This window comes from Ammodytes marinus (genome assembly GCF_949987685.1).
Source record: "Ammodytes marinus genome assembly, chromosome: 20".
In the NCBI taxonomy this organism is placed as follows: Eukaryota; Metazoa; Chordata; class Actinopteri; order Uranoscopiformes; family Ammodytidae; genus Ammodytes; species Ammodytes marinus.
Window position 1 is genome coordinate 13220916 of NC_137224.1, and position 13567 is coordinate 13234482.

The 13567-nt window shown below is 41.7% G+C and overlaps 1 protein-coding gene across 1 annotated transcript in view; it reads right to left on the reverse strand.

Annotated features, from left to right (window-relative positions):
• Positions 1-10833, reverse strand: part of rab11fip3 (RAB11 family interacting protein 3 (class II)) — a gene marked incomplete at its 3' end in the record, with an annotated part of 28022 nt that extends 17189 nt beyond the window's left edge. The window contains exon 1 of the mRNA XM_080048542.1: positions 10112-10833. Within this exon, the coding sequence (XP_079904668.1) occupies positions 10112-10591 (480 nt within the window). The 5' untranslated portion in view covers positions 10592-10833. The remainder of the gene's footprint in view (positions 1-10111) is intronic.
• Positions 10834-13567: the final 2734 nt, after the last annotated feature.

Here is a 13567-nt window from a genome sequence, read left to right on the forward strand (position 1 = left end):
ATTGGAAAAACATAAGAGCAAGCCAGTACTAGATCTGAAGACAGACTTCTGAGAATGTGTTCTGTTCATTTCACTTATATGACAGTTTTACAACAGTACTGCATAAGGTCCAAAGATATTTTGATTACAGGAGCAAAAAAAAGCCATCCAATAAAATAAACTCCTGACTTTCAGAATAAAAATCAGCTTTTGCAGACAGGGCAAAAGTGAGTTTACAAGGATTTTAAAGTGTGCAAAGGGTACAGTCTTTATGGTCATTCTCTGTGGATATGACAAGGGAGAAAAAAAAAGAAAAATGTTACTGAAAGCTTTAGTTGCAGACAAACTGTTTTCACCACACAGACACTTTTAAAGTGATAAATAAAATATGGTTTGTAGACTCCAGTCCTGCCTAAACAGGTTACATTAATCCAGTGGTTCTCAAAGTGCGGCCCGCGGGCCAACATATCTGCCCGCATTGAATTATGAATTATAAAAAATAAAAAAATATATCATAATTTTATTTTATTTTATTTTAAACGCACGGAGGAGATGCGTCCCCCGTAACAAGGAAAACAGTACAGGGGTCGAAACACTTAAATATCCCTCCTAATTGTTTATATTCATTCCCCAATTATTAATAATAACACCCCTACAGTGGACCGTACCATCTTAAACTTGCAAAGTTCGGCTGGCCTCTGCCTCTCGTTGCAGACGGCTGGTCAGCCTCCCGCAGTGCAGCAGGCAGATAGATAGTGAGCTTGTCAAGCCCAATATGATGCACTCTCACCTTCAAGGTGAATTAGATTAGGTCAAGTGTCTAAGGATGGATGCTAACATTATCTGGGGCCGTATTCACAAAACATTTTAAGGCTAAGAGTAGGCCCTAACGTGCTGATTTAGGAGTAACTCTCAAAAATAAGGGGCGTTTCACTCCTAATTTTAGGACTCCTAACTTTTTAAGATAAGTGTAATTCACAAAGCATTTTAGCGCTAAAACTAGCTCCTAAATCTATGAAAAGCTAGGAGTCCTCGAGAGGACTCCTAAGTCACTAAGAGTAAATCACAGACACTCATTTGATGGTGTTTTGGAGAGATTTAATGCTAGTGAGCTTTACAAAAGGTACCTTAATAGCTGTAAGGGTTTAATGATCTTAGTAAAGCTATGTTTAGAAAGTATAGACACATTTATATTTATTATATTTATATAAAAAATTATGTATTAAGTTCCTTTTCCTGCAGTTGCTTTGGGTTTACGATGCACTGAAAGTTACTGTTGGTGTCACGTTTGGGTTTAATTTGTTACTAGAGTAGGCCCATATGTGGCGCTTCCATCTCCTCCATTCCACAGGTCCGCTACTGTATAGTTGCGTGTCTCGCCTTTTTCCTTCCGCATGCACTTTACGATTTTGCCAGTTGTTGTTTCTAAATTGCGAATTTCCTGGTTTGTCGCTGTCTGACTATTGCGGCATAGTCCGCCGTTGAGGGAAATACAGTGAGTGCATGGCGTGCAGCTGTTCAATGAGGATATTTTTTCCGATTCAAATCATTGTAACATTTTAAATTAATAGACCTATGTCGCGCTATTGTAGGTTAATTGTGAACGAATGTGTGGGAAACCCTGCAGTATCTTGGTTTCGTGTTAAATCAGTGTCACTTGTCATTAATTGTATATAAAAACTCTTCACTTTAATACAGCGACACGATATGGATATCTCCCACAGTGTTTCTATCATAAACTCACTCTTAGCTCTCATTCCCTCTCAGCCAATCACTGTGGGCATAGAAGGTATGAACATGACATCATCCATAGCAACAGGGTCAACACCGCCCTCTAGACTTAGCTTAGGAGTCCCTCCAATTCCTTAGTAAAAGTTGGTCTTATCAGCTTTGTGAATAGGTTTTAAGAAATTACTCCTTACTAAGAACTTTTAGTGCTCCTTAGGAGTACTCTTAGCGCTAAGATAAAATGTTTTGTGAATACGGCCCCAGGTTTCTAACTCTTTTGCCTAAAGTTTAGCTAACAAGCTAACGTTAGCTAGCTGCTGATAGCCATGGAACTATCTGCCTAGTTGACTGCTGATAGCCCACCCTGTTTATTTCCAATGTATAGCGTCATAATAGTCAACACTGCTGCTGCATCATGAGTAGTGAGTCCTACAAAAAAACACTCCAAAAAGGTGATACGTTTTCAATGTGCAGAAAGTTTTGAACAATAAAGTAGAATAAATATTTGAATGCAATACAGAATGCCTCAGTGCCTTATTGATTTATATTCCATTAGATGTGTGTCAATGGGAGCTAGTTGTCTTTTCCTTAACATGTCCACCATAAATAAATACAGAAGACACAAATTACTGCATAAAAATTAACCAAAATGCACAAAATTAAGTGTTCGAACCTCCAATTTTTATGTCGGACAACCCCCAGACCCCCGCTTTAAATGTGTCCCCCCAATGTTGAAATTAAACCTAGCCCTTCATTTATTAATTAAATTATTGGATGCAGACCAACTGTAAAGACGCAAAGACGCTGGCCATTGAAATGATTTCAGTTTTTTTCCTTCGGCGGCCCTCAATCCAATATTGGGTTCCTAAATTGGCCCTTAGCTATCAAAAGTTTTTGAACCCCTGCATTAATCTTACATTAAAGAGAGTCTGAAGATATGCCTGGCAATAAAAACAAGAATTACATGTACTTGTTTTGTGCACAGAACTGGTAAATGGGTTACGTAAGGGCACCTGCATACTGTGCTATCCTACAGTCGGTAACCTGGCAACAGGAGGATGTGAGCTTCTACAGGAACTCAGGATTAAAAAAACAACAACATTCGATTGACCATTGCTTTAGACTGAAAATGAACTCGTAGTGTGAGTGAGATTAAATTAAATCTAATATACTCAGAGAGCCGTCACCTGTACGAATTGCTTCGACCACGTGGAGGAAATAAGTATTTGATCCCTCACTGATTTTGTAAGTTTGCCCACTTACAATGAAATGAGCGGGTTATAATTTTAATGCTAGGTTTATTTTAACAGTGATAGACAGAATATCAAAAAGAAAATCCAGAAAATCACATAAAAAAAATATTTTATTTTGCATTTCATTGAGTGAAATAAGTATTTGATCCCCTATCAAAACATTGCTTAGTACTTGGTGGAGAAACCCTTGTTGGCAAGTACAGAGGTCAGACGTGTCTTGTAGTTGATGACCAGGTTTGCACACATCTCAGGAGGATATTTGGACCACTCCTCTTTGCAGATCCTCTCCTAATCTTTAAGGTTTCGAGGCTGTCGCTTGAGCTTCAGTTCCCTCCACAGATCTATTGGATTAAGGTCCGGAGACTGGCTAGGCCACTCCATGACCTTAATGTGCTTCTTCTTGAGCCACTCCTTTGTTGCCTTTGCTGTATTTTTTAGGGTCATTGACGTGCTGGAAGACCCATCCATGTCCCATTTTTACGGACCTGGCTGAGAGAAAGTGTCACCCAGTATTTCATGGTACATGGCCCCATCCATAGTTCCCTCGATGCAGTGAAGTCCACCTGTCCCCTTAGAAGAGAAACACTCCCAAAACGTAATGCTTCAACCTGCCTGCTTGACTGTGGGGATGATGTTCTTTGGGTCATAGTCAGAATTCCTCTTCCTCCAAGCATGGTGAGTCACTATGATACTCAAGAACTTGATTTACTTTTGATTTGACCACATCACCTTCCCCCAAGCATTCTTTCAGTCGTTCAGGTGTTCATTGGCAAACTTCAGACGGTTCTGTACATGTCCCTTCTTGAGCAGGGGGACTTTACGGGCAGTACAGGATTTCAATCCATTACGGAATAGTGTGTTACCAATGGTTTTCTTGGTGACTGTGGTCCCTGCTGCCTTGGGATCATAAACAAGCTCCTCCCGTGTAGAACTGGGCTGATCCCTTACCTTTCTCATGATCATTGATAAGCCACAAGGTTAGATCTTGCATGGAGCCCCAGGCAAAGGGAGATTGATGGTAATTTTGTGTTTCTTTAATTTTTGAATAATCGCACCAACAGTTGTCTCCTTCTCACCCAGCTTCTCGCCAATGGTCTTGTAGTCTATTCCGGCCTTGCAGGTCTACAATCTTGTCCCTGATGTCCTTAGACAGCTCTTTGGTCTTGCCCATGATGGAGATGTTGGAGTTTGATTTATTGACTCTGTGGACAGGTGTCTTTTATACAGGTAACAAGTTGAGACAGGTGCGTTTTATACAGGAAATTAGTTGTGCTTTTTTAAAGCACGAGGATTAATCTGTGGGAGCCAGAATTCTTTATGGTTGGTAGGGGATCAAATACTTATTTCACTCAATGAAATGCAAAATAATTTCCATATTTTTTTTAATGTAAATTTCTTTTTGATATTCTGTCTATCACTGTTAAAATAAAGCTAGCATGAAAATTATAGAACGCTCATTTCATTGTAAGTGGGCAAACTTACAAAATCGGTGAGGGATCAAATACTTATTTCCTCCACTGTACGTTAATGCTAAGGGTCTATTGTTATCTGGCCTGGGAACTAGATGCCTTGAATCTGCGGATCGGTGGCGCCGGGCAATCAAGTTTTATTGACACAAATAATACAATGTAAAATGTAAAATGGCGCTAACCCATTATTACAGTATAATTTCAGGCGTGTATCACTGACAAAATTAGCTGGGAGGGAGCCTGAGAGTATGTAGGGTGAGGTTTCTGTGGTTTCAGCTGCCCTCTTCCTTGAGAAAAAAAAAGCATGAGCACAATGTGAACATGGTCATTTTAAAAGAGACTTCCATTATGTTCTCTTCTTCTACACTTTTTATATCGGTTACACACATAAGTTGATCTGCTTATCAACACTGAGCTCTGACTTTGGAGGGCTAAGAAGGCTAAAAGTCCTTATAATAAACCCTGTGTGGCTTATGATCTGGGTTTGGTGAATGAAACCCAGCTGTACTTAGCGAGGGAGGCCAATTGCACTGAATGGCGGTTGACTGCGATGTTTTTTGGTATGTGGAAATCTCAGAGACTCATCCAACTGCCATCTCTCCGCTACGCTAAACCTTTCCATAGAGTAGATTTGACACATAAAGAAGGCTGTTGGAGGACCTACAGAGCTGAACTTGTGAAATGGAACTTGTGGTTGGGGTCGGCGGGCGGGCATTTGACTGCAGCTTTTAGTTTTCCTTTTCACAATGGAGCATCACGGTTAGACAGAAAGTCATTGTGTTCCATGCAGCTATTCAATAAAACACCTCTGCTTGCTTGGTGAGGTGTGAAAAACCGAGGTACATAACCGTCATAATTAGCAGCGAATAAGTGGGCCTTATTGTGTCTTCAGTGAGAGACTGGGGGGTGGGGGGGCAATAATATCAGTGAACAGGCTGGATGGACCACTGTAAACCTACTACACTGTGGACCCTATCTATGATGGCCTACATCAGAGTTTTTTTAAGGCTGTGTATAGCAGGGCCAGGCCTCTTAGGTCTTGTGAGCAGAGTCTGTTGGCTATTCCTAGGTCTAACCTACAAAACTAAAACAGCGGAAAAGCCTCTCCACAGCTGTTAAACCGTCCCAGTTTTTAACTTGATTAATCCACTTTATTTAATGGCGTTGAAAGCACTGTGTTTCGTCACAGATCATCAATTTAGGTGCTCCTCCTTTTATTCATGACCTGCTGACTGCTTCTACTGTTTTCTTGCATGGGTCTTACGTCATCCTATACAATCACAACGTGTACATGAAGTTGAGGCCAACTATAAAGCTCTTTAAAATCATCATTTGAAACTATTTTATAATGCTTTCTGGATAAGTATTTATTTACTGCTAATTTTTCCTCTGTTATTTCTCTTGCCATTTAAAGAGTCAGCGATTCTGGAGAACGATTGTTGTCAAAATCAGTGAATATCTCCTCACGATCCACTACTTGTCTGTACAGTCAGTGTGTGAGCTAAAAAGAAAATCCAGTGTTTCCCTCCCTCTTGTTTACAGAGCCTAGGCTGTGTATTAATTAACACTGGATTTTTTCTCAGTGCGCACACAGTACAGGTAGTAGATCATGAGGATGTGATATTCACTGATTTTGACAAAGTCATTTTGACAACAAGCATTCTCCTGAATTGATGACTCCTCCACCTCTAATGTAAGCATTTGCTTAAAAAATATATATGTATATAATCCAGTATCATCATTTATACTCTATTATCAAATAATTTGTATTGGTACACCTAACATGAACAGCCCTGAGAGACAGTGGTAGGGGATTAGGGGTAGATATTAACAACTAAACTTCGAGGTAACTCTTGTCAGTTCCATTGCTTAGCGGAGCAGTGAAGGTTTTGTGGTTTTTCTGTTTCCTCTATTTGTGTCTAATCAGTGTTGGGGCACGCCTGACCGCCTCCACACAGACCGCTGTTGTGCATAACCCCACGGAGAGAAGAATACCCTCTAGTTGAGAGGGTCTCTCCGTGGGGGGATTTCACAATATTTCTTAAACAAAACTTTGATAACCATAATCACAAGCCTTCGGGGGGTTTGGTAAAAGATAATGAAAACAAGGACGATATAAAACATTGACACACATATGCACAAAAGTGAAGCCAAGAGAGGGGATGTTTCAGGGCATGGGACATTCCATTGTGGATTAGAGGGGCAGCACATACATAAAAGCAGCGGGTGAGGGGAGGGAGGCTGCTGGCTAAAGTAGGGTTGGGAGTGTCGACTGACAAGAGAGACACAAACCACAATGCTGTTCAATATGGCTTTTGTGCAGAATCAGGGTCATAACCAGTGAGTGAAACCAGTGGTGGTTAGAGGGACCTTTTGAACTGAATTTCCAGATTTGGCACATGCCTGGGCCTGGGGGACATTTCATGTTTAAAAGACATTTATTTTATCAAAAGGTCATGAATTGAGAAAGTTCACAAGATTATAGTATAACAGCTGGTTTCATGACAATCACTTGATACCTTAATATTGCAAGTTGCAGCCATCTAATAGAAACTCACTGTCCGTTCAGAGGCTTGTAAATGAAAATAATGAAAGAGCACTTTTTGATGGTTATTAATTAGTGATTTAAGTTCAAATGAGAAGGCATGTGTATGCTTTGAAATAGGTTTTGGAAGTCGACAAACGAATAGACAGTATATTGTGTCTTCTGCTTTTACGATCCTACTGGATATTATGTAATGTAAGTGTGTCATAACATATCACCTCCCGTTATGATATGATGATGCTTGTATTCAAACCATATCCTGGAATAACTGGGAAGGAAACATTTGCATGCTCAGCATAGAAGTACCAGACAGGCACACATGCAAATACCTCATGAATATTTTCCTCCTCTCGGTTGACGGGATAACATAAAAGTGCCAGGCCAGCTCCTTGACCTCAACTTAAACTATGACGATGTAAAATACAAATGCTAAATCTTACTTAAGAATGGCTATTGTACTTAGCCTGGTTAATAAAGAAGGAGAGGAGAATAATTTGTGAAGTTTGCCGATGAAACTAAAAAAATAAACCAAACAACGTTTGATCACTGCCAAAAAATCGGAGTAAAATCTTAGCATAGCCCTTTAACTCCACTGCCCCTTGGCTACTAAAATGTGTTTTAAAGTGTTGTTTCTGGAGGTCCTTATCAATGAATAAAACTCATTACCCCGTCACCGTGGTTCTCAACCACACTGCTAAAGTGCTTGAGTTAACTTACCACCATGGTCAAGAGGAATATTTCAGAGCCGCTCAGGCACTGAGGTTATTCAAACTACTGTTATCTCCAAAATTACAAGGACATATCAGGGCAAAGCTTATTCAAATATAAAAAGAACACATGTACTCTAGACTGATATGAGAAGAGTGAACCATTTGCTACGGCAGCAAAGAAACAAATAGCACTTTGACTTCAGAAAGCTGTGCACGCAAGCCTTATTAGACCTGACGCTCCCCCAATGATCCTTGAGTTCAGCTGATGCATTATATATAACATTCCACTCATTTCTGGAGATAACTCTGTCTGCTTTACTTATTGTAAATGTGAAAGGCAAACATGCAAAAAGCCGCTGTCTATCTCACTCTCTATCTGATTATGAAAAGGACAGAAATCTGAGAGGAGTTTCCCGTAATGGCACAAAATGGAAGGAAACCAGATATCCACTAGCTAGCTAAACAAAAAGGACAAACGCACAAGTAATCAAATCTGCACAATCTGTTATGCAGTCCAAGGAAAACCTTTCAGAAACCAAGAAGAGAAAGGAAAGTGCTGGAATCTAAAACTTCAAAAGGAAACCAAACAGTATGAAGCAAACCACACCTAAAATAAAATCATCACGCGGTGTGTCATGTAAATGTATCACTTGTAGCACTGCCTAGCAAAACTACAGGTCGAAATTACTGACATTAAAATAACAAAAACTCCACTCCCCTTTGCCTTTAAAACAAGGTTAGAGGCAGTTGGTGGAAGGCCCCCAAACCATGGTGTACCTCTGACTCAGGGAAATACATTTTAACAATTAATCCTTCCCAATGCCCTGCCTCAGGAGCCACATATACCTTCAGCTAGACAAGGGGCAGACCGGGGCCAATAGAGGCGCGGCTTTGAACTGGGAGAGAAGGGATTAGAAAAGCATTAGTGAGCTGGCACCGTACTCTGTGTGAGTGGACTAACAACAAAGTACCTGTCCTCAACTAAAAGCCACGTTTAAAGTTAATTGTAAAGAGTTTGAATTAGAACGGTTAATATATTCTGAATTAATTATGTTGCCTTAAAATCAGCCCCATAAAAAGGGACAAGATTATTCCTATTGCTTCATGAAAAGAGCAGTAAATAAGAAGCAACACATGCTCATCCGCACACACTTGCCAGTGGTGCTCATTTCTGTTACCACTTGTTTACATCATCATCATTTGCATCCATCCCTTAACTTGTTATTTGCAAATGGTGGGATCGCTTGCTGAAGCTCAGAATGATGTGCATACTGAGACAAGCATTTAGACAAGCAGAGTCTGACAGGAAAAGAAACTGATGTCATTTCTGATCTGGAGAGTGGTAGACAGTGTCAAATTGCATTCATTTTTCGGTTTAAGACGACAACCAACACACCTAAAGCTACCATGCTCATAAGCTGTACTGTAGTACTGTTTAGTCAATAATTTCACATGCGGAAAAAAACAATGACAAATTGTAATGGACTGATAAGCAAACAGGCTCTCTTTAATTTAAATGTAATCAATTTAAGTCATTAAACGACACCTTTTCTCTTAAACACTTGACTTTTGTAAAGTTAATGTGAAACCAATTCACAAAATGAGAAAAACCTGGTGCTTAAAGGGCCATATGCAACACATGGGTGGAGGGTCACGTGTGGAGTGAGACTCGTCAGCCACAGGAGATGATCCCCACACCGCAGGATATGCAAATGGTAAAATGTGCGTTTGTCATTTGACATATGGAGGAGAGCCTGACACAGAATTCATTACAGCCAATATGCTTGACATATTTTATCTGGATGATAACCCTAATCCTGGCTCTTGAAAACTCGCCAAAATTGAGACGACAAACTAATCCAGGCATGGCTTTAATAATATGCAGTGGTATTTAGCTACACTGAATGTTGAGAGCTGCTATGGAGGAAACACACCAGCAACCAAACAGTGGTGGTCAGGTTACCTCTGCTTCATTATATGTGTAAGGTCAACGTACACCCGAGGCAGACACTTCAAACATTTCAACACAAAATAGCCAGGGTCCAGTTTTAAAAACAATTTATAGGAAGGGTGACAATAGCAATACCTTTATGGAAATGGACACATTCGCACAGTGACTTATCAGTCAAAATGGTTAAATTCGGCTTATTTACTCAATGTTTTTTGACATTTACAAATGTGAGTCTCAAATAGTTTTAGAACCTAAACAATTTAGAATACCGATAGGAAAGGGCCATCAGCCAGATGGATTTCATCTGATTTGATTAAGCTGCTTTTTGCAGGAAGCACTCTGAGATTCAGCAGAGAATCAATAATAAATCATTTAGGTAAATGGAGCTTTATATGGGTTTACACAGAACTACACTTTGAATGCATTTACCCAGGCAGTAGCTGTGAGCAAATCAGGAGAAAAATAAGGGTCCTCACCTGATCTGCCCCATAGGCAGCAGCAAACTCCATAAACTCCTCAATACGAACGAAGCCATCTCCATCTTGGTCTAAAGCATCGAACACAGCTTTGAGTGGCGAGACATCTTCCTCCCTCGTATTCACAGCTGAGACCATTGGCAGTGAGTCATCTACCACCATCTTGGAGAGGGAAAGTTTCTCCACAGTTTGTTCCCTAGTCCATCCCGCCTCAGGAGAAGAAGTGTGTAAATCCTCAACGGAAAAATCAAAAGAAGCAACTTCCTGGCAATCTGATACTTCCAGCTGGTAGCTGTCCGTCAACTGCTCCTCTTCCCTCTCTTCTGTTGTTGGATCGGGAAGTCTTCCACCATGTACATCCTCCTGTGGTTTCAAGTCCCAGGTTTTCTCATCTGGGACCTCGTCTGCGATCAAGCCCAGATCCAATGCCATAGCCTCGTTCCCCTGAGTTTTGGCTTCAGAATAAATCTTCTCTTCCATCAAATCCTTAGAAACATCTTCCACCGAGTAACTGTCACTGGTGAGGTCACCCTGGATGAAGGCATCTTCAGCCAGAGGCACTGTCAGCGATGACGGCTCAGCTGCTGACGAGCCCGAGGCCAATGAGTCATTCTCCCCGTGTTGCTCCAAAGTCAGATTTCTAATTTCAGCAGCTTCTGTGTGTTCTACCTCCGACTCTTCTGCACAAGGGCTGGCAGGGCACAGGCTCACACTTGTGTCACAATCTGGGACCTCTAAATCCAACAAAGGCACAGATCCTTCAGAGCGCTCCGGTGGCGCGCCGATGTGGTCGTGCAGGAGGTGGTTCTCAGGTAAACCTTGCTGGCTCACGCCACAGGTAACAGGCAGATCAGTCACTTGATCAGGGAATAATAAACCTTTGTCTCGGGTTTCAGGTGACAAAGTCTCGCTGCTCTGTGAGGGAGGGAGACCTGCCTGCTCCTCCTCCTGTGACAGGGCCAGCAGCTCCTCACTGACACCCAGTGGGTTCAACTCACCTAAGGACACTGTGGGGAGACTAGTGTGTTCATTCGAGAGGAAATCTACCAACAAAGAAGGGTCTCCCGTGTCGGTTTTGGAAATCTTCGGAGGAGAGACGGGTACACTGCTGAGGTTTAGTAGCTCAGCCTGACTACTGAGGGCCTTTGGACTCTCAAAGGGGGCCTCTTTTGTCAGTTCTTCGAAGGCAGAGTTTTTCCCAACCACATCAGTGAGCTTGGGAGAAAACAGCCATGACAAAGTGTCACTAATTTCATCAGACCCCTCAGCTATTTCTTTGAAGGTCAATCCTTCAATGCGGGTGCTTTGAAGAGAAGCTTGGAAACAAGTGGACTGGTCCCCCTCAAACTGAAAATCTCCAATAGAAAAATCAGATAAATTTAGGAGGTTATCCAACTCTACTGCCTTGTCCTGGAAACTACTTTTCCCCTCACTGTGTTGGGAGGTTTGATCCCGGTCACCGTTTCTGAAATCCAAACCTGTCTGGCCACTCTTGTTTGGACAGAGCACACCTCCATTGTCTGAATCCAGCGTGTGAAATCCAAGAGGAAATGGCTGTTCTGACTCCCACTGCGTGTGCCCCAAAGGGCCAGACAGAACTGTCGGCTCCATTTATTACTGGCAGGTCAAACTTTTGAGAGAAGCTGGTGTCGTATTATCTCACAGCTTCCGTCAAAATCCAGCTCTTCAGTTTTAATGCCATGTTTTTTTTGTCCCTACAACATCTCCGGTTAAATCTCGAAATAGGAATTAACGTGAGGAATACCTGCACTAAGCATCGTTTGCGTTTGACGTTTAAATAATGCTCGCAGGTGTTGAGGTTTTATAATTAGGCCTAATAGCATAAAGTAGAGTAGTATTAAGAAGGTATGTAGGCCTAGGTTGAAAACCAATGTGAGTCAGGTAACCTTTTAAAGCGTATTTGTCTATTGTAACTTCAGTGGCTGTTATCCACATCTAGACACCAATGTTAACTCAACTCAAAATTATATTAATATATTTGCCTTACTGAATGGCGTAGCGTTGCAGACGTGTTTCCACTCACTACGTCCATTTCTGCCATGGCAGGTTCGCTCCAATGTTTCGGCTTCAGCACATCCGAAGACAACATGCTTCACCTCGGCCTGAAAGCTGGCACTTAACCGATACTAAGGTGTGAAAATACAATAACGACCGACGGCTTCTGTGCTCGTGAGCCCCGCTTGAAACGACACAAATCAGCGCGATAAGTGACCAGTGTTTGTCAACATTAGCCTTCTTAGCCGATAATCTAACCTTATCCCATCGCAAAGCTAATTTGCCGAGGAATTGACAAGGCAGCGAGGGCTCACACACCTGCACACCAACTCAGGCTATACTGTCAAACCTCTCATTGGAAGGCGGTTAACTAAATATAACACCGGCTGTCACACCGTCCAATGAAATTAAGCTAGCCAATAGCGTTAACTCTCCCCTTCGAGCATCCCACTTCTCTGGCCAGGGGCGCTGCTAACTTGCCTAGCTAGTCAAATTAGCCCATTAGCTAGCTGTAACGCCAAAACAGCCGAGCTTGTACCCACTCTCGCTTAAAATAAACCAAATGGTAGCATCAGTAGACCGAGGTTTTATGAGGTAACGACGGCAATTGTCGCCTTTGTGATAGTCCAAAATTATGTCTTCATTTCGATGCCGTTTTTTCCCCTCAGCGGAAATCCACCTGTGTCAGATAACAAGCCAGGCCAAACGAGCGACTAGACCAAACCGTTCCCCCTTTCTCCTCAAAGGAGTCTCGTCTCAGAAAAAACACGTCTGTCGCAGCGTCCTTCTCCGGAACTCGTATCGAAACGAATATGAGTAGACAGTATAGAATAGCCAGAAAAAAAACCCATCTTTAGACCAGTCAGTCCACCGATGTTGATCATATACACCGAAAGCTCTCGCATCAGCATCAGCAGTGTCCCATCCTCCTCTGCCTCCTCCTCCTCCAGCCGCATACACGCTGACGTTTCACGCAAGCGTACAAGACACCCTGCAGTAGGCCTATCATTGGGCTTCACAATCATTGACACAACAGCTATCACATGGAAGATGTGTGTTATTGCAATAACAAAAAAGAGAACATAGCTCATACTCAAAACATGACAGTAGGCCTACTCCTATTTTAAGTGAGCACCTGAAGACAAAGTTCAGGATGAGCTTTAAACCGGCAGGTGTCTTTCTCAGTGACACTTCAGCAGAATACGTGTTTATATCTGAAACCACCAGTACTAGGACTTTCAGTAAGCATTAACCAGTTGATGGGCTATTAAATTACATGTAAATACATATGACTTAGTTGGATTTGTGAAGTGGACATTTTAAAAAAAAATTTGAGAACATACCAATCGATTGAATGGTTGAATTTGTAATGTTTTGGCGCCACCATTTGACCAAAAGTGGTATTAATTAATACAGGTTTGCAATTTCCATGTATCATTC